General features: G+C 44.4%; 1 protein-coding gene and 1 long non-coding RNA gene across 2 annotated transcripts in view; one reads left to right on the forward strand and one right to left on the reverse strand.

Moving 5' to 3' along the window:
* The window catches only part of ITGAM (integrin subunit alpha M), a 28563-nt gene extending 4314 nt beyond the window's left edge, over positions 1–24249 (reverse strand). Inside the window, exons 1-22 of the mRNA XM_010972412.3 lie at positions 24069–24249; positions 22343–22448; positions 20164–20267; positions 19889–19959; positions 19632–19749; positions 15435–15565; positions 14847–14992; positions 13998–14151; positions 12822–12972; positions 11535–11608; positions 10098–10227; positions 9684–9826; positions 6883–7023; positions 6581–6790; positions 4195–4325; positions 3938–4101; positions 1952–2106; positions 1730–1861; positions 1485–1558; positions 1154–1295; positions 936–1058; positions 280–359 (exon numbers count right to left, since the gene is read on the reverse strand). Coding sequence (XP_010970714.1) covers positions 280–359; positions 936–1058; positions 1154–1295; positions 1485–1558; positions 1730–1861; positions 1952–2106; positions 3938–4101; positions 4195–4325; positions 6581–6790; positions 6883–7023; positions 9684–9826; positions 10098–10227; positions 11535–11608; positions 12822–12972; positions 13998–14151; positions 14847–14992; positions 15435–15565; positions 19632–19749; positions 19889–19959; positions 20164–20267; positions 22343–22448; positions 24069–24096 — 2708 coding nt within the window. The 5' untranslated portion in view covers positions 24097–24249. The remainder of the gene's footprint in view (positions 1–279; positions 360–935; positions 1059–1153; positions 1296–1484; positions 1559–1729; positions 1862–1951; positions 2107–3937; positions 4102–4194; positions 4326–6580; positions 6791–6882; positions 7024–9683; positions 9827–10097; positions 10228–11534; positions 11609–12821; positions 12973–13997; positions 14152–14846; positions 14993–15434; positions 15566–19631; positions 19750–19888; positions 19960–20163; positions 20268–22342; positions 22449–24068) is intronic.
* The window catches only part of LOC141573890 (uncharacterized), a 37730-nt gene extending 12734 nt beyond the window's left edge, over positions 1–24996 (forward strand). Inside the window, exons 3-4 of the long non-coding RNA XR_012500288.1 lie at positions 9190–9300; positions 24041–24996. This is a non-coding gene — a long non-coding RNA (uncharacterized LOC141573890). The remainder of the gene's footprint in view (positions 1–9189; positions 9301–24040) is intronic.
* The last annotated feature ends 15 nt before the right edge of the window (positions 24997–25011 follow it).

The raw sequence follows: 25011 nt of genomic DNA on the forward strand, positions 1-25011 counted from the left end.
ACATTGTTCATTTCATGCTGTGTCGTAATCATCAGCTTTCCTGTCCACCTTTGCCACTAAATTATAACCTCTGTGAGGGCAGGAACCACAACTATCTCACCCACCACAGTCCCACCAGCGCTAGACACCATGCCTGGCACATGGTGGGTGCTGAGTTGGTGTTTGCTGAGTGAATGAATGAGCTGAAGGGAGAACCACAGGAGAGGGCAATGGTCCACCTGAGCAGGTGACGGGGGCCTCAAAAGGGAGGGTGCCTGTGGGAGGCTGGGCAGAGCACACCTGGTGACATTGGCCTTGAGAAGCAGTTTTTTTCCCAGCGAAGCATCAGGGTTCACATCAAATGTGACATTAAAGGTGACCTGGAGTTGGAGAAAGGAGAGACAGTGACAAGACTAAGAGAGAAGCAACCCAAATGTCCACCACCTGAAGAATGGATAAATAAAATGTGATACGTCCATACCACAGACTATTATTCAGCAGAAAAAGAATTGGAGTGTTACTACAGGCTGCAACATGGATGATCCTTGAAAACATGATGCGACGTCAAAGAAGCTAGTCACAAAGGCCTGCATAGTGTGTGATTCCATTTATACAAAATATCTGGAATAGGTGAATCTAGAGACAGAAAAAAGGCCAGTGGCTGCCCAGCACTGGGAGAGATGGGAAGACATGGACTGCTGCTAAGGGAGCAGCGTCTTTTCTTGGGATAATAAAATACTCTAGAATGGCTCGCACTGAGGGAAGCACAACTCTGTGAACATACTGAAAGACACGGGGACTGTACACTGGAAATGGGTGAATTGTATGGTACATGAATTTTATCTCAAGAAAGCTGTTTTTCAAAAAAAGAAACCTCTACTTTAAAAGAAGAAGAAGAAAAGGAGAACAATGCAGAAGACAAAGGAGGAAAGGGGAGAAGGAGGCAGCAGACTGACCTCTGAGTTGTCTGGGAAGATGGGGTGGTTGATGCTACAGGGGGTGCTCTTCAGGGTTCCAGACCCTTCAGTGAAGACGTCAGACTCGCAGCTCAGGCGCCAGGACCTCTGTGAGCGTTGGTTCTGGAAAGCAAGCAAGGCCGAGGTGGTGATGTCAGCCACCAGCCATGGGGACGGGGAAAGGAAAGTCAGGCGGAGCCTGAGAAGGGTTTGGCTACCTGGGCACCTGACACCCTCCGATAGGACAAGCCAGATGGGTAGAAGAAGGTGACCTGAGTTCTGTAGGAGTCCTCGCCCTGGTTTCTTACAGTCAGCATGACGTTTAAGTCCCGGGGACCACCCACCACCAGGGTGTCCAGGCTGTGGAAGGAACAAGCCAGGCCATGAGATGCTGAGGGCTTTCCTGCAACAAGTCTGCTCTGACGGGAAGGAGGCACGGACACTTGGAGAGAGTGGAGGGGGCAGCCACGCAAATGTTTCTGAAGCAACTGCTCTAGGCCAGAATCCCTTGGGTAGGTTTGGAGGTAGGAATGAGGACCAGAAACTCACTTCATAAAACTGAAGGTGATGCTGAGGTCATCCTGGCAGATAGTGTCATTACCACAGTTCTTCTCAAAGGGGAACTGCCAAAAACAGAAGATGAGAAACGGAAAGGAGATCACAAAAAGGTATGAAACGAAACAAGAAAACAAAATATTGAAAGAAAATTATGTGAAATGAAATAAAATGAGCTCCAATCATCATGGCCGCTGGTCCCTTCCAGGCCCCTGCAGGACCCCAACTGCTGGACTCACCGAGGCTGTGAAGAGTCTCTGAGCATCTACAGCCAGCACTGGCCTGAGGTTCCCGAAAGAGGGCGAGGGATTCCCCACCAGAGAGAAGTTGAGGCGCAGGGCAATGGGGGTCACTGAGTCATCTACACAGTCCTGAGAGATAGTGGGGATTTGGTGGTCTGCCCTCCTCAGCCTCCCAAGCCCACCCCATACTCGGAGGACCACCCCTGCTGACCCACTCACCATTAACCGTAGCTGCAGGGTCTCACACTTCCTACTCAGCCCCAGCGTCTGCACACGTCTGCGCGTGCTGTTCTTTGTCTCATCAAAGATGGCCTGGGACTGTGGGCGGCCTGGGTCCAGAGCCAGGTCATATGTGATGCTGCTCTGGGTATCTCCTGCAGGGGCAGGGAAGAAAGGTGCCTGGCTTTGCCTCCAGCTCCTGCGCTCCTCAGTTGGATGACTTTGAGCATATTAGCTGACCTCTTGGTGTCTCTTATTTTTAAATTGAAGATAATAATTTTTTAACATCCCAATGGTGAAAATGAAATCGTGTCTATAAAGCACTTATTATAGAGCCCGGCACATAGTAAGTGCTCAGTGAATAGCAGCTATTCTGTTACATACTAGAAAATTAAATATCTTTTTTTTTCTGACTACTTTTAACATTTCTCTTTGTCTTTGACCAGTTTGTGCCTTGATATGGTACAATGTCTAATGTTGTGTGCATCAGTATAATGTATCAAGTTATGAGTTCCTTTATGTTTATCCTGCTTTGATTTGGTAGAGTATCTTGATGTCTCTCCAATTGTAGAAAATTCTTTACTACCGTTTTTTTAACTATTGCTTCTTTCTTATTCTCTCTCTCTTCCTTTTGGAATTCCAATTACATGTGTGTTACATCTTTTGCCATGTCCCATATGTCTCTTATAATTTTTTTCTGTATTTTTTTCATCCTTTTTTCTCTGTGTGCTCATCTGGGTACTTTCAATTTATTTACCTTCCAGCTCACTAACTCTCTGTACTGCTTCTTCTTTTTTTTAATTGAAGTATAGTTGATTTACCATATTGTGTTAGTTTCAAGTATACAGCAAAGTGATTCAGTTACATGAATTTTTTTCAGATTCTTTTCCACTATAGGTTATTACAGATATTGACTATAGCTTCCTGTGCTATACAGTAAATCTTTGTTGTTTATCTATTTTATATATAGTGATGTGTATCTGCTTGCTTCTAATCTGCTGTTAAATCTATTTATTGAATTCTCAATTTCATTCAGTGTATTTTTTAGTGCTAGTGTTTCCATTTAACTTTATTTTATGAATTCAAGGTTTTTTATGAAGTTCTCCATTTCCCTTATCATCTTAAAGATGTTCATTGTAGTTATTTTTAAAATTCCTACCTGATAACTTTAATTTCTGAATCACCTGTGGGTCTATTGTCTATTGTTCCTCTTGGTTGCTGGTCTCAATGGAGCATGTCCCAATAGAAGAACCAAGGTGGTTTTCAAAGCCCCTCTCAAATCTCTTCTTCCCTAGCAATGGAAAGCTGCTGAATTTCTGTTCACCTCTTTAGCTCTACAGTTCCTGTCGTCCACTGAGTTTCTGGGAGCATTGGCCTGGATATGCATGGCTTAAGAGTTGGCCAGTGACTTGAGAGGAATTACTGTGTAGATCTGGGGGCACCCTCTCTATAATTCTCTATTCTCCAAGACTTTGCTCTCAATTTTTAGCCATGCTGCCTGCCCCAAACTCTGAGTGCTGTCTCCTCAGCTCAGTAAGATTACTGCTAGAAAGCTAACTGTACCCCCTCCCCATTTCTCTCTAGTACCACCACTACTCATCTCCACCCCAAGCACAGTGCCACTCTTTGAGAATAGAAACAAGGGAGGAAGTCGTTAGTTGTGATAAAATGTATACCTGAATGCTTTGTGAATTTGTGTTTGGGGTCATCAACTCAACTTCCCCTTTAGATGAGTTTAAAAAAAAAACCCTGATTAGTTTACAACTGTGGGGCCCTTTGTTCGCTGGAGAACCAGGAAAGTAAGGGAATGCCACATGCTCACTTTTTTGGTGGGGTTTCCTGGGCCTTCTCACCCAGTAGAGGAACCACTTGTTCATTCCATCCAAGCTTGAAAAAGGTTGTTGGAGCCTGTGACAACTTCACTCTGGGCCACCCATCGATGTCCCCAGTCATTTAAGCTGTTGAGCCTCACCCACCCAGCCTCACCTTCTCCTAGCCGGTCCCACGTGCTCTTGCGGACTTGGAGGCAGATCTTGACCTCCCCAGCACTCCGGCTTTTCACCACCTTTTCAGTACATTCATATACACTCCTCGCCACTTCCCGGGGTGTGAACTCCATGGTCACTTCAACTCTCAGCACAGGCTGGGACCTGGGGGAACACCAGAGGGCCATCAGGGCCTTCATACAGCAAAGCCACTCCTTAAAAAGAAGATACCTTGTGTGCTCTGAAAGAGGCTCTCACCTGAGCAGCAGCACGTGCCCCTGGGCCCCTACGGCCAGGTCCACCAGTCCATCCATTGTGAGATCCCGGCCTCCACTCAGTGATTGACCAAAATGCTGGAGTCTGAGGGAGAGCTGAGAGCCTGCGATCCGCTGAGGGTAGTGAAGAGGAAGGGAGACAAGGATGGGAAAGAACTCAGTCTCCCAAGGCGACCCAGGGAGAGACTGGGCTCCACTCAAGTCTCATCTCCCACAGCTTCTCAAGGAGTCAGGGATCAGTTTTTAGATCACAGCCTTGAGATGATACCCAAAGTTTCCATGAATTTTCTGGGTTTTCCAGGGAAAACAAGAAGTTTCACAAGAAGGAAGTGACAGAGTATACTATTTGACTCAGCTGAATCTCATTTACATGGTCAGGGTCATGAGAACACTGAACGCCAATCTAACCAAAAATATCCTATAAATTTAAGGAAGGGGAAGTGGGATGGAAGGCATGTGAATACGTGATAAGACAGGTCTGTAAGAGAGCTCAGTTCCCCCTTCCAGGGTGGGAAGTCAATATGGAAACAAAAGTCAAGAAGAAGCAAAATAATCGTATTTGGGGGGAGTACGGAGAATCATTGAGAGGGCTCAAAGTGCTGTCCTGAGAGAAGGGGAAATGAAGAGGAGATCACAGTGTGGGTGTGGAAATGGCTGTTTTTCATAACGAGCCGTTCAGATCAGTTTTGACTTGATGTGCAACAGTAACACTGAAAGGATAACAGCCAAGTAAGTTAAGAAATTTTAATGGTGATTTTGTCATGTACTTAGTGCCACTGACGTGTACACTTAATGCTTAAAATGGTGAGTTCTAGGTCATGTACACTTGTCAACTGAAAAGAAGCAGGGAGAAGCGTGGGACGCTGGAAATGTGCTATATCTTAATCTGGGAGGCGCTTCCTCGGGTTCACAGATGTGAAAATTCATCACTTAAGATTTGCATGTTTACTGTACGTACGTTATATCACAAACTGTTTTTTAGAAAAATATATCATATTCTGTTGGGAAGTTTTGCTTTGAAATTATATGCTATGGTAGTTGGGAGACCCACAGCATGTTTGCTTGTCCAAACACTGACCATTCCCAGCCACAATCATAGGAAAAGAGCAAGTGAAAAAGGCAAACAGTAGAACATTAGAATTGTATGATCCTTTTTGCATCTGTTTTTCTTTCCAAAGCCTGTGGTGGTGAGGGGGGCTGGGTGGGTGTGTGTCTGGGTGGGGGTGGGTGTGTGGGTATGTAGTTGTGGATGGAGGTGGGTGGGTGTGTGGACTCTCCCCTTACCCTTGTTTTCTGTTTCAGAGTGAGTTCCGGTGCAGGGAAGGGAAGGGAGCAAGGGCTTTCACTGTTTACTTTAGATGTTTAAATTTGTACAAGTGTGTAAACCTCTTGCAATAAAGATAGAATAAAACTAGAGCCTTCTAGTTTTTCCCATTATACAGAGAAACAACAGGTGCCAATGAAAACAGGCATAATTACAATATTCACACAATTGTGGGAAGAGGTTCCATGACACAGACAGAAGAAGTACGTCAGGCAGTGATGCTTAGAATAAGTGTTGGTAGGACTGAACCTCTGGGGTGAAGAATTTGGCAGGAGAGAGGAAGGACGTAAGAAAAATGTGAGCATGGAACAAAGCCGGAGACCAGAGGCCAGAAGGCTGGATGGCTTCAGCGGGCTGTGGTGGGGAGAAAGCCAGATCGTGGAGGTTCCTCCAGACAGCAGATGTCATCCAGCAGGAAACAGGGAGCCACTTTAGGGAGGAAACCAGTTGTACTGACTAGCATTTTGAATGGCTAACTGTCAGGATCAGCTACATAATTTGCAGGACCCAGTAGGAAAAAGGATGTAGGACTTTGTTCAAAATGTATTAAGAATTTCGAGATGGCAGGAGCAGAGCATTAACCCAAGCACAGGGCCCTTCTGAGAGAGGGGCTCTGCGTGACTGCACAAGTCACAAGTCCATGAAGCATGAGGTCCTGGTGGGGTGGCCGACCATAGGGGCTTCCTGAGCTGTGGGACTTTCAGTGTTGAAACGGGGACATATCTGGGCAAATCAGGACTACTAGTCATCCTATCAAGACAGAGATTCAGAGGAAAGGAATGGCTACATCCTAACACTTTCAGCTTACCATTTGTCACCTCTGTACCTTAATTTTCTCGTCTGTAAAGTGGAAATGACGATGGCCCCATGTACCTCCTATAGTTGTAGTAAGAATGAATCTTTTCTGTGAAGTATGTGTCATTTTTGAAGGTTCTGAAAAGGGCTACTGGGAGCACTGATCAGGCAGCTGTGCAAACATTGAATTAGAAAGGGACAGATGAGCACAGAGGCTGCTGCTGTGACAGGCACAGTGATCGGGCCTCACCTGGCTGTGGGAGGGGCTGATGCTCAGTCCTGAGGTTCCATGAAACAGGTAGACAGCACCCTGGTTCTCCTGCTCTCCCGGGGCCCCGATGGCCACGTCCATCAGCTTGTCCCCGTTCACATCCCCCATCACTGTCAGGGCTGCCCCAAAGCGGCTCCAGGGGTGGCCCTGCTCCCCTCGCAGAACAGCCCCACACTGCCACTTAGCCCTCTGCCAAACAAAACCGGTGTCAGGTCCCAGCCCAGGCAACCCCTCCACCTACACCCAGACCCCACCCAGCCAAGGGGCCATCAGCCACTCACCCCCTTGGGCAAGGGGCACACGGACACCTGGCCCCCCCGAGTCTGCTCATAGTAATGGGGAGCCCCGATGAGGACCAGGTCAGAGCTGCCATCTCTGTTTACATCCACAGAGCAGAGGGAGGCTCCAAAGTAGGAGCCAATCTGAAAGAGATAAGGCCAGGATCACATACCTCTGAAGCAGAGTGTGGCGGTTTTCTCCCTGTGGTTTTCAAGCCAGCCGCAGAAAATCCTTTGGAGGAGATGCAATCCTCTATGCAATTCGTGATAAATCCTTGTTTGAATATACTGGCAGCTAGAGGAGCATGTTACATCCCCGCCAGCAATGTATCAGGGTTCCAATTTTTCCACATCTTCACCCACATTTGTTATTTTTCTTTTTTTTCTTTAAGTAGCCATTCTAGTGATATCTTTATTGTGTTTTTGATTTGCATTTCTCTAATGACTAATAATGTCAAATATCTTTTCATGTGCCTATTGGCCATCTGTATGTCTTATCTACAGAAGTATCTATTCAAATCCTTTGCCTGTTTTTAAATGAGGTTATTCATCTTTTTATTGTTGAGTTGTAAGAGTTCCTTACATATTCTAAATACTAGACCTTTATTGGATATATGATTTGTAAATAGTTTCTCCCATTCTTTCCATTTTCTTGATAGTGTCCTGTGATGCTCAGGAGTTTTTAATTTAATGAAGTCCAATTTATCTATTTTATCTTTAGTTGTTTGTGCTTGTGGTGTCATATCTAAGAAATCGTTGCCAAATCCAAGGTTACAAAAATTCACCTATGATTCCTTTTAAGAAGCTTATTATAGCTTTAGTTCTTACACTTAAGTCTTTGATCTATTTTGAATTAATTTTTGTATATTGTGAGGTAGGAGTCCAAATTTATTCTTTTGCATGTGGATGTACAGTTAACCCAGCAACTTTGTTGAAAAGATTCTTTTTCCTTATCGAATGAACCTGGTACCTTTGTTGAAAATCAATTGACCATAGATGCATAGGTTTATTTCTGGACCCTCAGCTCTATTCCATTGATCTAAAGGTCTATTCTTATGCTGGTACCTGTCTTGATTACTTAAACTTTGTGGTAAGTTTCAAAATTGGGAAGTGTAAATCCTCCAACTTAATTCTTCTGTTTCAAGATTATTTTGGCTATTCTGGGTCTCATGCATTTTCATATGAACTTTAGAATCAGCTTGTCCATTTCTGCAACATTGTTGAACAAGCCCATATTCCTGGGATAAATCACACTTGGTCATGATCCGTTATGCTTTTTATAGATTGCTGGGTTTGATTTGCTGATACTTGGTTGAGAATTTTTAAACCATTATTGGATATTGGTCTGTAATCAGCAAAGGGCCTTAAACTGAAGACTGATATGTAAACAGTTGCCCATTTAGAAAGTTCACCCTCTCTCTATGGACTAGAGGAGGGAGGCAGCGTGGGATTTAGGGAGACTGACTAGTAAGGAAGCTACAGCTCGGTCCATAGGAAAGATGTTGATGGCCTAGACCAGGCTGATGGCAGCAGAAATGGAGGGAGTGGATAGATTTGAGATCAGTCTGTTCCCTACACTTCTTCCCAGTGTTTTCTCCCACACTGCTCCCACCCCGGTACACACACATTCTGAATTTTGTCTCATGCTGTCTCCTTCCTCTGACCCTTTTCTTTCCCTGCTCTTCACTTTTCTAGCTCTTCTACTTTAACAGTCACTTCCTCCAGGAAGCCTTCCCTAATGCCCTTGTGTGGGTGCCCCTCTCCTTTGCTCTCATAACACCCAGACTGCCCCAGTTTTAGTATTTATCATCCTGGTTTGTAATTTGCGTATATAATATCTGGGGATGGGGAGTGCTGACCACCTTGGGAGCCAGCCTTCCCCATGTGATCCTGGACCACACACACAAAACAGAGAAAGTAGCACCACATCCATACTTGACCTCCTGGAATTCCCTTACACATTCTCCGCCCCCACCCCCTTATATGTTGCGGGCACTGACACCACTAACCTTCAGTATGTGTTGGTTAAAAACCTATGGAAAGACCATATGGAGAACTTGACTCTGGGCCAAAAATTTTGACAAAGCAATTCAGGTGTCAGAGCTAAGTGGTTTCATTCACACATGATGCATTAATTGCAGGCCCAAGAAAACCACTGATGAAAATTAAAGGAATACACACAGAACTACAGGCACAATATCATGAATGCAGTCCTATTTCAAGAATTTGCAAAGATGACTCTGACTAGATTTTTGCTTCACACACCATGGAAGATGCCTTACTTAAGATGCAACCACTCTGCTTTTGCAGGAGTGATATTCAAAATATGGGATTGCTCAGGCACTGACCGAGGCTTAGCTGGAGTGGGTCCCAGAGGTCCCCTGAGGTGCCCCGCCTGACTTCACAGCTGCAGGATCATGGGTAAGATCAAGGAGTACTGGGGGAGGGGCCAGAAAACATGATGCGGGGTGGGGATGTCTCAGGGAAGCAGCTATTTATTGACAGGTAGAGAATTATTTCAATATTTTAATAACTAATATGGCTATACTGGTTATGTACTAGTCAGATACCAGCTTTGTGTACAGGTAGACTTGTAGAGAGCTCTGTACAGGTCAAGTGCTGTGACTTACTGTTATTAGAACACAACGCCCTCAAATGCAAAGTTGGCCCCACAGCTCTCCAGCTCAGAGCCCTCTGAAGTCTCCTTGACATAACTCTGCCACACGTGGCACCCAGTGATGCCCATCCTAGAAGCCCTCAGAACCCAGGACCCAGGACCCATGCCCCACACACTCTGCACTCACCTGGCTGCCCTTGACATCGGCGATTTTCTCCCAGGCACCAGTATCCTGTCTGAACATCACCACCAGACCAGTATGCTGATACCGAGGCGCCCCCAGAACCAGGCTTTGCACCCGGTTCCGGAAAATGACGTCGGCAGCATAACCTGAAGACAGTGAACTAAGAGAAGGGCTTTCCCCCAGAGACCCTCCCCGGCTCTAGCAGGCCTATCCCTTGAATAGAGGCAATGGGCCAGCCCCATGTGTGGGAGGACCCTGCACTGAATTCCTGTTTGTTAACATAATGAAAATGAAGCTTTGAAATTTCTGTCTTTAAACCTATCCTAAGGGTTTGTAAAAGATCCAAGGTCATCTACACTAGTCGATTTAGGCCATATTCTGACCCTTTCTTAGAGAAACCCTGCCCTCTCTACTTACCCAAGTAAGCATCATTCATGTCTGAATCTACCCTGGTTGTGTTGATGAAGGTGACTTTATCCTTTGATATATACAGAAAGGCTCCACCAGCCCAGTCAAAGCTCCCCACAGTGCCCAGCAAGAGACCATTCTAGGAAAGAAGGTAGAACAGAATTAAGCAATCTAGAGTTTTCATGCACTCCCTAACAAAACCCCAATGGCATTGCCCGCAGAAGTAGAACAAACGATCCTAAATGTGTATGGAACCACAAAAGATCCCAAGTAACCAAAGCAATTTTAAGAAAGAAGAACAAAGCCAGAGGTACCACACTTCCTGATTTCAAACTATATTGAGAAGCTACAGTAATCAAAACAGTATGGTATTAGCATTAAAACAGACACATAGATCAATAAAACAGAATAGAGAGCCCAGAAATAAACCCACACATATATGGTAAATTAATTTATAGTAAAGGAGTGAATAATATGTAACAGGGAAACGACAGTCTCTTCAATAAATGGTGTTAGGAAAATTAGACAGCCACAGGCAGAAGAATGAAACTTGACCACTATCTTACACTACTGACAAAAATCAATTCAAAATGGATTAACAACTTGAACATAAGACCAGAAATCATAAAACTCTAAGAAGAAAACATAGGTGGTAATTTCCTTGACATCAGTCTTGGTGATGATTTTTTTTTTTTTTATTTAACACCAAAAAAACAAAATAAGCAGTGGGACTACATCAAATTAAAAAGCTTCTGTTTAGCAAAGGAAACCATAAGCAAAATGAAAAGGTAACTTACAGAGCAGGAGAAAATATTTGCAAATCACATATCCAATAAGGGGTTAATATCTGATATATAAAAAGAACTTATACAATTCAAAAAAATTTTTTTTAACCTGATTAAAAAATTGGCAGAGAATCTGAAGAGACATTTTTCCAAAGAAGACATACAGAAGGCCAAGAAGTACATGAAAAAAAAAGTGCTTAACATCAGTAATCATCAAGGGAATGCAAATCAAAACCACAATGAGATATCACCTTATACCTGTTAGAATGTCTGTCATAAAGAGAAGAAATGAAGAGTGTTGGCAAGGATGTGGAAAAAAAAGGAAAGCTTGTACGCTGTTGATAGAAATGTAATTGGTGCAGCGACTACAGAAAAGAATATGGAGGCTTCTCAAAAAGTTAAAAATAAAACTACTATAAGATCCAGCAATTATACTTCCAAGTAAATGCCCAAAAGAAATGAAAATACTAACTTGAAAAAATATTTGCAACCATGATCATTACAGCATTATTTACAATAGCTGAAACATGGAAGCAACCACTGTCCATCAAAGAGGTGCCTCCCAGCAAGTACCCATCAGAGAAGAGACCCTAGATCCTTGCACCTCTTCTTCCCCCTCATCTAGCACCCCCCAACACCAATTAAACAAAAGACCACTTACAGAGGTGATGGCAGCACTGAAGCCTTCCTGAGACATCTCATACTCAAAGGAGCTGGCACTTCCTGACTGCGTACCTGTGAGGGAAGAATGTTCTACATTAGAGAAGGTAGAAGAGCCTAGAACAGGAATGAGAAACTCAAACACTATGGCTGCCAGACTATGGGAGACTCAGATGGGAGCCATAGGCCCCCACGTTTTTGGTTTTTTTTTCACATTTCCTCTGTTATGCTTTTCTTTCTTTTTTTCTTCATTGATGTATAGTTAATTTACAATATTATGTTAGTTTCAGGTGCACAGCATAGTGATTCAGTAATTTTTGCAGATTATACTCCATTACAGGTTTTACTAGTATAATGGCTGTAATTCCCTGTGCTGGACAGTATATCCTTGTTACCTATCTAGTCTATACCCCTTTTAAAGGGATGGTGGCTATTTGGCTCAGCTAATTTTCTCCAGGTAAGAATGTGGTCCTCCACTATGAACTCATCTACAAAACAGAAACAGACTCACAGACATAATAAACAAATCTTATGGTTACCAGGGAAAGGGGATGGGAAGGGATAAATTTGGGAGTTTGAGATTTACAAATATTGGCCATTATATATAAAAATAGATTTTTTTAAGTTCCTTCTGTATAGCACAGGGAACTATGTTCAATATCTTGTAATAACCTTTAATGAAAAAATACGAAAATGAATATATGTATGTATTTGCATGACTGGGACATTGTGCTGTACACCAGAAACTGACACATTGTAATTAACTGTACTTCAATTAAAAATTTTTTTTAAATAATAATTTCTCAAAAAAGAATGTGGTCTTCAAGGTGTCTAATCTTCCAAATTTTCAAGAGAAGCCACAAATCCAGACTGTATATGAACTTCCCCCTGTTTTTAAATTCTTTTATTCAACAAGCATTTATTGAGCCCTCTCTACGTACCAGGCATTATTCTAGGCACTGGGGATACAGCATTGAACCAAACAGAAAAATGTTGCCAACACATCCAAATTTGGGGAAAACAGTGTGTGGGATTTGGTTTCCCTACCCTCCAATCCTCAGCTTACAGCCAAGACTTGGAAAATTAGAGATGAAAGTCTTGATCCTTCCATTTCAAAGGAATTGAGCAAGTGAGACCAGAGTCGCTGGGAACTGGAGCGAGAAGAGGGTTGAAGCCGAGGGTCAGGATAACAAGGGCAAGGAGGTTCTAGTTTCTAGAGGGGAATATATGTTGGGGGGTGAGGGGCTGCCTTTGGAACTGCTCCGGGAACTACAAAACTTTAGCTCACCCTCAATCGCAAAGATCTTCTCCTGAAGCTGGTTCTGAATGGTCTTCAGAGCTTCAAAGTTATCCACCTGGAACACGTGATCACGAGACGGCTGGGATGCAATGGTATTAAGCTCTTTGCGAGATTTCTTACTGTTAAAGGCATCGCCCACCTGTTACCAACAAACAGAGGCCGAATCAGACACTTTCTAGGGGAACCACTCTCCTCCAGCCAAGAAAATTCTACAGGAAAAGAACCAAAACGATGTTTGTCCAAGGAAGGAATGCACCCGAAAGCCCCCGGGACAGGGCTGCCAGGTATGGTAGGGCAGGCTGTACACTCTACATTGTGTCAAGGGAGAAATTGGAGCTGAAATCCAGCCTTTGGTCCATTTGCTGTGCCAGGCCTCCCGGTGTGGGACTGACCTCTCTCAGAAGGAGGGGAGACTCTTCCTTCGTATGAAGGTGTTTGCTACTGGCCAGACCAGACCCCCTTGGTGATTCCTGTATCTATGTCATACAAGATACAGTGGTAGTTTGATTACACTGATGTTCCCAACCCTCTACCCATCCCTGTATCCAAGCCCTTTCCCCAAAGCTGTGCTGTGCCCTCCTCCTCCTGGCAGGGCTTTCTGTCCTGCTCATCGTCTCTGAGCTCAGTCACGTGTACTGCTTTAGCCTGTGTGTGTTATCACATGCGATACAAACAGAGGCTTGAAAAAGTGCTTGTGGTATTTCCACTTGCTCTTTTTGTTCCTCTGCCTTCACCACGAGGACACGGCCAGGCTAGCCCACTGGAGGATGAGACACAGGAAGCAGAAGAGCCAAGTTCCCCAGGTTGTTCCAGCCCAGCAGACTGACGTGGCTGGTGACCCTCGGAAACGGAGAGAGAGCCCAGCCAAGATCAGCGGAGCTGCCAACCAACCTGCCGCTGATTACAGATGCATGAGTCCAGCTGGGACCAGAAAAACTGCCTAGCTGACCCACAGATTCACTTATTGTTGTAAACCACTGAATTTAGGGATAGTTGGTTACATAGGGTCGTTATGACAATAGTTCACGGAGACGGGGGCATACGCGCTAGCAGTGATGGCCCTTGTGCCACTCTGATGCGACTGATGTTTGCAAACTGAAAGGAGGGTCTATCCAAGGAGAAACCCTCCACAGAAACATCAGGCCGGGGAGCCACATTTCCTACCCCAATGACATAGCGAATGACTCTACGTCTATCTGCTTCAGGGATGACATCCTTGTACTCCAAAGGATCACCAAACTTTTCTCCATCTGTGATGACAACTAGGATCTTAAGGGCGTTCTCTCTGGCTCCTCTGCTGCTGTGAAACAGTTCTCTTCTGTCCAGGGAAGAAGAGGGAAAAGTTAAATTCGAGCAGACAGAGATGCACTTGATGCTAGAGAAGGAACATCAGCAGTTACAGATGCAACTGGGCCCTCTCTAGTTTGGGGCTTGGGCTCCCACTGAGACACAGCTGCGCCATGACCTGGAAGGGCAGCAGGAGAACAGGAGAGCGTGGAGAGAGAGGAAGGCCTCATTGCTTTCAGATTCTTTGGTGTAGGTTGTTTGGTTTTTTTTTGAACAGGGTATTATTCCTTTTAAATTTAAAAAAATTAATAAGCTTAATTGTGCCCTCATTAAACCTCTCCTGATTTGACACAATGGCTGTTTAGCTCATCTTCCTGCACTTTTGTTCCAGTCCCCACTCTTGCCTCTACACACACACAGAACAGAATGAACTTTCCAAAACAAGATGTGGTGACGTCACCCCACTGCTTAAAATCTTCAATGGATCCGCTGGCTTTTCAGTTGCCTTGGTGACCTGGCCTCAGCTGATCTTTCTAGCCTCCCTCCAGCCTTCCTCTCACTTTCCCGCTTTACTCCCACCATTCCTCACAACTTGCATTTCATGAACACGCCAGGCACCATCTCTCCTCCACCCCAGCCCTGTCTGAACAGCTCCCCTCATCCTGCAGAGCTCAGCTCAAAACAAAACCTCCTCCTTCCACCCTAAGCAAAGCGGGAGGAGCTTACACCACTTTGAGGATTCCTGTGGCAGTATGTGTCCTCCCAAGCAGCTGTATTATTGGCCTCACCAGCAGTTCTGGGTAAGGGTTTCTCTTGAAATCGTTGAAGGTGAAGTGAATCTGGAAGTCTTCAGAATACTGCATCAAAGAGAACTGGGAACAGGCACCTCGTATTACACTGGAGAAGGTGCCCCTCCTCCCCCTTAAACAGCTCCCGGCAAGCCCTCCATAAATCTTGAAACACTCCAGCCTCCAAATTCCTCCAAATTCCACACTGCCCCCAGACCTTCTGCCTCACCAGGACAGAGACTGACCATCAGCTCCCACTTCTCAGCACTAGAACTCAGCCAGAGATGACATGTGGTTTTCATCTCCCACGCCAACCCCTATCAGTGGGTCTGCCTGCTTGACAGAGGGCTGGAAGAATGCTGAGACTGCATCCAGACAGAGCAGGAAAGCAAATCATGAAAGAAAATGATGATCAATTGGCAATGTGGCATCACCTGCCAACAGGAAGGGAACATGTGGCAGCCTGGTTGCCATATATGTGCCAGCCTTATACAGGCTGTTCCCTAACCTACCCACTGGCCCTCACCAAGGTTTTGGACTTTTGGAATTGACTCATCACAGTTGAGACAAACTCCTTCATCCGCTGAAAGTCTCTTGGGTTGATACTACCAGAGCCATCAATCAAAAAGGCGATGTCACTGTCCTGCTGAGGGCACCCTGGGGAAAAGGGAAAAGAACATGACATTGATTAAGTACTAGAGACCCGGGGTTCGTTTTTTGCACATCAGCCCTCTGGTGAGCAACGAGAATGAAAGGAAAACAAGACGCAAGCCATGCTCCTAGCTAAGTAAAAACATGGGACAAAGCGGGATGGAGAAACTGGGTTCATTCTGCTCAAGGCTGTCAGAGAAAGCGGTTTTATCACAGCTACCTCGTGAAACATGAGAGAGAATTTGCCAGAAATACAAAGGGAGAAATAAATTACAGGGGAAGAAAGGAGTAGCATATATAAAGGTATGCTGGATGTCCTCCCCTCCTCTGCTCCCAGCCGCAAATCCACTTTCTACTTTCCCCCCCTCTGGAGCTCAGCCCACATGGACCACATCAGCAGGTCTCCTTCACCCTCTGGCTTCTAGCTGTGTTTGCCTAATTGGGAGCCTCAACAGGAGACTGGAGGGAGGGAGGAGAGTGAGATCAGAGTACTCTCCCTTCGGCTCCCGCCCAGCAAGGCTGCTTTGGGCCAGCCGTGTTCCTTAACAGATCAGGGCTCCTCTCAATGACACCGGCTTCCCATGACGCACTCTCCTTCCAGATTCTGGGAACTTCTTTCTCTCCCTGGCTCCTCAGCCTAGCGTGGCAACAGCTCTGCTGCTGTTCATCCTGGGTCCCTGGGCTGTCCCTTGTAGTTCCTTTAGATCCTTTCTAAATACAGTTGACCCTTGAACAACGCAAGGGTTAGATGCCCCCATCCTCCGTGCAGCTGAAAAGCTGGGTATAAATTTACAGTCTGGCCTCCATATCCGTGGTTCTGTATCCACAATTTTGCATCCGTGGATTCAACCAACTTCAGATCTCCTAGTACTGTAGCATGAATTTAGTAAGGAAAAAAAATCTGTATATAGGTGGACCCATGTGGTTCATACGAGCCGTTGTTCAGGAGTCCAGTGTAGAAAGGGACAGCATGAAGGATTTTTTTAGGGGGTAAAAGAATTCTTTTGTATCTTGTTCGTGTTGGTGTTTACACAAATCTAAGCATATCTTTTTTTTTTTCGTTTTTTTTTTTCACTGGCCCCCAACCTCATCCCTAGGCTACCACTAATTTACTTTATAGATTTTGGAGGCAGTTTTTTAAAAAAAATTTTAGCTGTACTTTTTTTCTGTGGGGGGAAGATATAAGCATATCTTAAAATTAGTGAAACTGTATACTACAAGAAAAAAAGGTCAACTTGACTTTATTATCAGTGAAAAAAATAGGATAAAATTACCCAGAAAAAGTATTGGATTTTTTAAAAATAGATAGGCAGATTCAAACATTTATATGGAAAATAAACAGAGAAGATTAGCTAGAAATTTTCTGAAAATCTCAAAGATGTGCTAAGTGAAAAGAATCTCAGTACAGTGTGTGCAGCACACTGCCATTTATGGTCCTAAGTGAAGTATTCGGGTGCATATGTCAGCAAATCCATGGAGCACCCCCAGAAGAATCCATGAGAAACTGGTAACAGTGGCCATTGTCTCCCAAGAAGGAAACAGGAGGCTGGGGGACCCAAGAGGAAGAGATTTTTACAGTCTATCCTTTAGTGCCTTTTGAATTTTGAGCCAAGTGCATGTATAATCCATTTTTAAAGAAATGAAAATGTTTTTAAAAAGATGAGTCTGGAATGCCTAAGGGAGAGGACTGAAGAGGGAAATGTGGGAGTGGGAGCTGAAGCCACAGAGTGGGATGCGGTCAGGCACGAGGAACATGTGGGCAGGAACGGAAGCTGTAACTCGGTGCCCTTAGGTGGGCAGAGAAAGCAGAGGAAGGCAGCTTGGAGCTGAAGCTCTGCAGAAGCCCTCAGTAGGGGAAGAGGCAAGAGAAGAGAGGAAGTGAGATGAGGGAAGAAGAAGAGAGATGTCTGACGTCAAGCTGTTTGGGGAAAGAAGAGGTGATCTGCAGGTCACATTGGAAAAGTCACTGAACGTGAGGACAGAAAAGAGATTTGGCATTTAGAGGGTCACAGATGCCATTTGCAAGTGCAAGGTCTATATGATGGGTGTGCAGAAGCCAGAGGTCAGAGGGTAAAGAATCATGGCCTGGGGGCAATGGAGACAAAGAGAGAGAATTCTTCCAAGAGGTTGGTGGTGAAGGGAAGCAGAGATGGCAGAAGCCGGAGAGGAGAACAGAGAGGGAAGGTTATTTTCATTGCTATCAGTTTTGGTGGTTGATCGTTCTTAAGATATGGGTAGCACGAACATGTCTACATTCACAGGAGGGGGACACAATTTATGCTTCTGCAGAGAATGAGTGATTAAAGGCGTGGGTGGCCTCAGGAGTTGGTGATATGAGAAAGCCTTAAAAGCCCAGATGGAAGAATTACTCATGGAAAGACAGAAACAGGTCTTCCTCTACCCATTGAGACACTGCCAAAAGTGATGACACCGAGGAAATATGGACAAGGAGAAGGGAGGAGTGGAGAGGCAGCCTTGGTTTATTCTCTTAAGGAGGGAAGGTTATCCATTGAGAGTGAAGGACAAAGGAGTAGAGCTTGAGAAAATTAAAAAAAAAAAACTATTACAAGAAGACATATCTACACCAGAAATTGACACAACATTGTAAACACTATAATTTAATAAAAATATATATACCAAAAAAAGACATATCTGCCTTTGGTTCCAGAACCAACTTGGAGATAAGCAAAAAGGTGGCCAAGCAGTTAAAGAAATCACTGTCAGAAAGCAGCTGGAAGAAAAGATCAACTCACTCTTTTTCAATCAATAAATGTTTGAGGAACAAGGGTGTGGCAAGCAGCCACCAAGATGGTCCCCAAGATTCCTGCCTCCTAGTAATAAGACCCTTGCACAGTCCCTTCCTCTTGATTGTGAGCTGGACTTTTTAGCTCAGTTCAAAGAAATATGGCAGGAGTAATGAGCTGTTTACTTCTGAGATTCGATTATGAAAAGACTGTGACTTCTGTCTTCGGTATTTACTCTCACTCCCTTGTCCACTCACTATGAAGGAAGCCAGCTGCCATGCTGTGAGCTACTCTACGGCGGGGCCCATGGGCTAAGCAAGTGAGGAAAGACTTCAGCCAACAGCCAGGGAGGACTGAGGCCCTCAGGCCAACAACCTTGTAAGTGAGCTTGGAACTGGACCTTCCCCCAAATCAAGCCTTCAGATGAGACCACACCTCTGGTTTGACAACTTAACATCAAGCTCATGAGAAACCATGAGACAGAAGTACCCAAATAGGCCATGTCCAGATTCCTGATTCATAGAAACTGTAAGATAACTAATGCTTGTTGGTTTTGTCTATTAGGTTCAGGGCCAATTTATTAAGCAGCAATAGATACAAGAGCATGGAGCAGTGAACCAGCTAAGCAATATCCCTGCTATCATGGAGCCTACATCCCAGAAGAAAGGACATATTAAAAACAAGCAAAATATGGATATATAGATATGAAGATGGTAAAGTAGGGCAATGTGGCACAGAGCAATGGTGGAAATGATTAGAAGAGCCACTCAGGGAATGCCTCTTTGAAGAGGTAACATTTGAGCTGAGATGACAATAATGGGTTGTCAGCTAAGATCTGAGGGAAGAGTCTGACAGGCTAAAGGAATGGTAAGTGCAAAGGCCCTGAGGCAGAGACAGCTTAGTGTGGTTCTTGGAGAAGAAAGGCACCCAGAGTGGCTGGAGCACAATGACTCAAGTAGAAAGGATGGGAGAGAAGTTGGAGAGGTGGACGGGAGCCATACCAGCTAAAGCCTCAAAGGCTATGGTCAGGTTGAGACCCACTTGAGACAATGATTGAGGACAATGGTTGAGACATTGGTTGAGGACAATGGTTGAGACATTGTTTGAGGGCAATGGTTGAGACATTGTCTCAGAAAGATGAGTGGCTACATCAGAACTTTTCTCAAAGTGCAGAAACACTCCAACCTCTCCATTGACTCTCTCTCCACTGGAACTCAGTTCCCTCACCCTTCTGCACCAAGACCTCTAAATCGAGCCCCCAGCCCAGTCCTGCCTGTGCCCTCTGGTCTCACACTGCTTGTCTATACTCTCTGCTAAAGGCAACCCACCTCTGAAGGTCTCTGGGAACCTCCGGGGCTGCTGCAGTAGGTTGGATCCAAACAGGAAGCACATGCCATTCACATAAGTGTTCTCCTTGCAAGTTTGGTGCACAGTGGGGCCACAAGCCTAGGGGTCAGGGAACGGGTGAGAGGGGCTGTCACTGCTTCCTATCCTTTCACCCTGGCACCTCCGCCCTCCAAGACCCCAGGCCTAGCAGTCTTGGGCCCCCATCTCCTTCCCTTGGCCATGACCCAAGACAACTCACCAGCAGCCGGAAAGGTTTGGTGGCAAATGCCAGAGACAGGCCTAGGGACATGTTCACAGCCTGTTGAGGGACTGGGGGAAAGATATATACATGGTCACCCTCAGAGGGATGCAAGGGGCTGTGTAAGAGCTGAATAGGAGGCCAGGAGCCGGGCCCCTGGGCCCCCAACCACAGATCCCTCCCACCCCCGCAGGACAAAGGCAATGCCTGGCAAGTCCAGGTGTGTGCACAGGTGGAACCTTAGCCTTGGGTCCCCGCGAAGGGCAGGGACTCACCCTGCAGGAGGATGGGCTCACACGTGCCCATGCTGTAGTCACACTGGTAGAGGCCACCTGTTTGGTTAGCAGACTTTATCTCCTGGGGGGCTCCAACCACCAGCCTGAGGGGAGATGAGGGAACAGATCACCACAGAGACAAGAGAAAACTGACTTGTGAGGAGAGGAGGAGAGCATGGAAGTTCCACCATCCAGAGTAAAAGCTGGGGCACCACCCTCACAGGGATTCCCCAGCTCCCAGAAATAGGAGGAAGATTCAACAAAGGAGAAAAGGGGAACTTTTTTTTAACCATCGATTGTTTATTGTAAATATTCTTGTAATCCAGTCATTTGCATTTATGGTCCCAGAGATTATTTCACTAAATTCAAGAATTTCTAAATCCTGAAGGCCAAACCATGAAGACAAACAGTCTACACGCCTAACTTGAAATTGCTTCCCCATTCCTGCGTCATGCAGGAATGCAGTACTGCAGGGTGGACAGGAACACAGGCCTTGGCATTTTGCTGCCTGGGATTAAAATCTAGTCCCGTTGTCACTTCGGTGTGACCTTGGGCAAGTCAGTTAATTACCTTATTATGCTTCAATTTTCTCATCTCTAAAATACGGATAATAGCATAGCCGAGGGAACTATATTCAATTTTTTTGTAATGAGCCATAATGGAAAATAAACTGAAAAATATACATGTATGTATGTATGTATACATATAACTGAATCACTTTGCTGTACACCTGAAACTAACATTGTAAATCACTTACACTTCAATTTTTAATTAATTAATTAAAATATGGATAATAACAGTATCCACTTCAAGGTTATTATCAGAATTAAATGGGTTAATCCATGTACAATCCAAAAATGGGAAATTTTTAATCTTGGAGGGGGAAGGGCCTCTCTAAAGATGACATAATATCCAGAGGTCACTTAAAAATGAATACATTCAACCACACGATCACTTTAAATAAATTTCTGTATGTGATCAACTAAAGTCAAGTCAAAAGACAAAAGATAAACTGTGGAGAGGGAGGTTAGCGACTCATACCCCAGACTACTTTCCTCAGTATAGTCAGAGCTCCCACAAAACAATAAGGAAAAAAAAAAGAAAAAAATGAAAAATGGGCAACAGATGATAAACAGTGTTCACAGAAAAGGGAAGAAATTTCTCTTTAAAAAGAAATACAATTTAAGATTAAATTGAGATACCATTTCTCACCTATTCAGTTTACAAAGATTGTAAGTTTGATAACACTGATAACCTGCTGGCAAACGGGTGAGGAAGTAGATGTTTGCATAAGTTACTACTGTGAGTGTACACTGTTGCAACCTCTGCAGGGGGTAATCCAGAAAACTGTATTAAAATTACATATGCACATATATCCTTGGATCCAGCCATCCTAGTTCTAAGAATTTACTTCCAAATGTACTTGCCCACTTACAAAATGTCAGCATTGTTCTTATAGTAAAAGTCTGGAAACAATCTAATGTCTATTAAGAAGAGATTTAAATGTAATACAAATGTAAATTACAGTACCTCCAAATAACAGAATATGATGTAAGCACAAAAAAGAATGAGGACGCTCTTTATGCATTTATCTGGTAAAATCACCAAGCTGTATTAAATTTTTTTAAATGCAAAGGACAGTATAGAGCAGAGGCCAGCAAATTTTTTCTAGAAAGGCAACATTATTTCCATAAATATTATTTCTGCAAAAGTAAATATTTTACGGTTTACAGGCCGTAGATTCTCTGTCTCAGCCTCTGCTGTAGTCATTCTGTTGCTGTAGTTCCAAAGCTGCCATAAATGATAAATGAAAAGTTAGGTGGGGCCGTTGTCAATAAAATGTATTTACAAAAACAGGCAGCAGGCTGTAGTTTGAGGATAACGTGCTACAAGCTGCATGCAGGATTGGGGGTTAGGAAAACGCGGAGGTCTGTGCAGCGCAGAATCTCTGTGAAAGAACATTCAAGAAACCATTTACCAGGGTCTCTGCTGGGGACAGAAGTTGGGGAGACCATGAAGAGGAAACTTTTTACTATCATATTCTTCTGTATCTTTTGAAATTAGAACGTTGACAAATCAAGAAAAACAAAAATCAAGGAAATTGTGAATTTTTTCTTCAGGTATGTTAAGTCTGGGAAAGAAAGCCTGTGAGACATGGGATTCTCCCCACAGCCCTTACCGGGATCCTTCAAGCTGGACCACACTCTGCCCGAAGCCCTTTGCATTGTTTTGGAAGATCACTGGGTTTTTAGTGTCCAGGTTGAACCCATGACTTAAGGCCAAGGCTGAAAGGAGAACAAGAAGGTGGCGGTCAGGAGGATATAAGGAGATAGTTAAGAAAGAACTTGCCTTTCTGCCCCAGGCATCTTCCTGCTGGGATTCACCCAACCCAGCAAGGAGATGAGTGCCTCCCAGGTCCAGCTCTGACAGCCTGGAGCAGAGATGGCCACAGTTTCTATAAAGGACCAGATAGTAAATATTTTAGGTTCTGTGGGCCAAGAGGCAAATAGAATATATTACACAGGTACTTATATAACAAAAGAGAAAGTGCATTTCCACAAATTTTTCATTAAGGAAATTCACAGCATAATAATTAAGTACAATTTTGGGGTAATACAAATTTACTGATGAGACAAATGGATTCTTCGGGGGAGATAACATATCCCTTCACTGGAATTCAAAGTTAGTGTTCCCTGTCAAGAATCAATTATAAATGTTCATCTGGGACCTATGACTCTCAAGTTGTACAAAAACCCACAGTGGAATCCTTGCCTTTTGCCCACAGACACACATTTTGCTGATTCCTGGGCTACGGCTCAAAGTAGAGTGTCACGGAAAACGTTTTCACACATTGTATGGGGAAGTCATTCTGGCTTACACATAATTTAACTTGAATTTTATGCTAACTAAAATAGCCTGTTTGTAGCCAAACATGCATTGTGCATCTGCTTTCATTGCTAAAGGAAAGGGTACACTGGCCACAAGTAAAGAATGTCCATGTTAAAAATAAAGGTTAAATGCCTCCCTTGCTGGGACACCAATGCTGGTCCTCCTTTGATGATGACACCCTTCCCAGGTGCCAAGGCCATCCTGACTCGCTGTGTACGTGCTGATCTGTTGGATTTTTTTTTAAACCTTGAAGGAACGTATCCCTGACTTGTTTGATGTTCTTTGCTCTGACAAGATATAAAACTATGCTGAAAATCATGCTTCACCAGAGCAATTCCTCAGAGTTATCTGAGAGGCTATCTTCTGGGCTATAGCCTTCAGTTTGGCTCAGATTTTCTATTCCTATTATAGATTGTTTATTGATTATTTCCATCAACAGGTGTGTTCAGCCCTTCTCTGAACTGCAACCTGTGTTCCCACCCCAATGATTTGCCCAACAATGAAGTTCCTAAAGACTCAGGCAATTTCCTTCCTATGCAATGCTCGAGCATTTCTTTCCCTTCTTTGGTTCATACTCCGCAAAACACAGACAAAAAAGGAAACAAATTTGAACCATCAGCCATTCAACAAACATTTACACCTGGGTCCTTGGAAAATAGGAGGCAAATAGGAGGGGGTGAGGCAGGAGCCAAGAGGAAATTCTCTAAGAAGAGAATCCAAGACCTACTGTGCAGCCTTGGGCATATCACATCACCTCTCTGGGCCTCGGTTTCCTCATCTGCAGAGTGAAGGGGCCAGCCAAGTCCCCTCATAGAGTCTATGAACTGACTCACTCACCCAAGCTTTTCTGGCCATCCCAGGTCTACTCTGCTGCTTGAATCCCTTAACCTTCCCCAAATCCCCTTTGTCTCTCCCCAGTCTGACTTCTAAATACTCTGTACCTTTTCTTTCCACTCCCAAACTCAAAAACTCCCCACCTTCTTCTCAGCCAGAAGACCCCCCAGCTCCTGGCGCACCTGTTAACAGAAGGACTCTGTGAGCCATCGCTGCAGAGAGAAGGAATGGTGAGGCTGCAGGCACCACTGAACCACTTCAAGAAAGCCACCAAAGCCAGAAAGGACAGAAAAAAAAAGAAGTAAGAGGCAGAAGTTGTCAGAGACTCAAAGGAAGAAGGCGGAGGCTCAGCGACCACATGGCCTGGCTGGACTGTCCTCCCTGGCTACTCACAGCCCGGGCTGCCTCCCCACCCAGTCACTATCCCAAAGGTGTCTTTGTTTGCTCACCTGCTTCTCGAGTTGGCCAAAACATTATGAAAAGCAAGGAACAGACTTAGGACTTGCCTCCCGGAACATGTGTTCTAAACATCAACGCAGACCAGGCAAGGGAGGGGGATGACACTACGTGACGCCCTGGAAGCACTCTTTGCCAAATGTCCCTCCCTCCTGCCCAAGGAAACAGGAGTACCATGTAACCATCAATGAGGACAACTCAGGTTCAGGGAAATCCAGTGGTTTTTGAATATTATTTAACATAACAAAAGTCTCGAACCTTTTTACCCAGGAATTTCACTTCTGAGAATTTATCCTAAGAAATAGCTGAGAAGTACATTCAAAGATGTCTGTATAGACTTGTTCACTGCAGCACTGTTTTTACTAGTGAAAAACTAGAACAGCCCAAATATCCAATAACAGAGGCGGCTTTATATTCCGTAGTGTCTAGTTATTTCTGAATCTGTTTTCAAAGACACAGGAGTATATTTTCATGAAATATATAGAACACCAAACCGTACCTTGTATGTGTCTGCCAATGTCGTTCCCAAGCCAACCATTTTTCAGTCTCTAACACATTTTCTCTTGCCCCTGGTTCTACTTGCTTAATAACCAGAGCAAAGAAATGTGTGCTCTGTAAAAAGTCCATTAAAATTCTGTACATTTTGTTTTTAAATTACTGGTTTAAAAA

This window comes from Camelus bactrianus, chromosome 18, assembly GCF_048773025.1.
Source record: "Camelus bactrianus isolate YW-2024 breed Bactrian camel chromosome 18, ASM4877302v1, whole genome shotgun sequence".
NCBI classification, from domain to species: Eukaryota; Metazoa; Chordata; class Mammalia; order Artiodactyla; family Camelidae; genus Camelus; species Camelus bactrianus.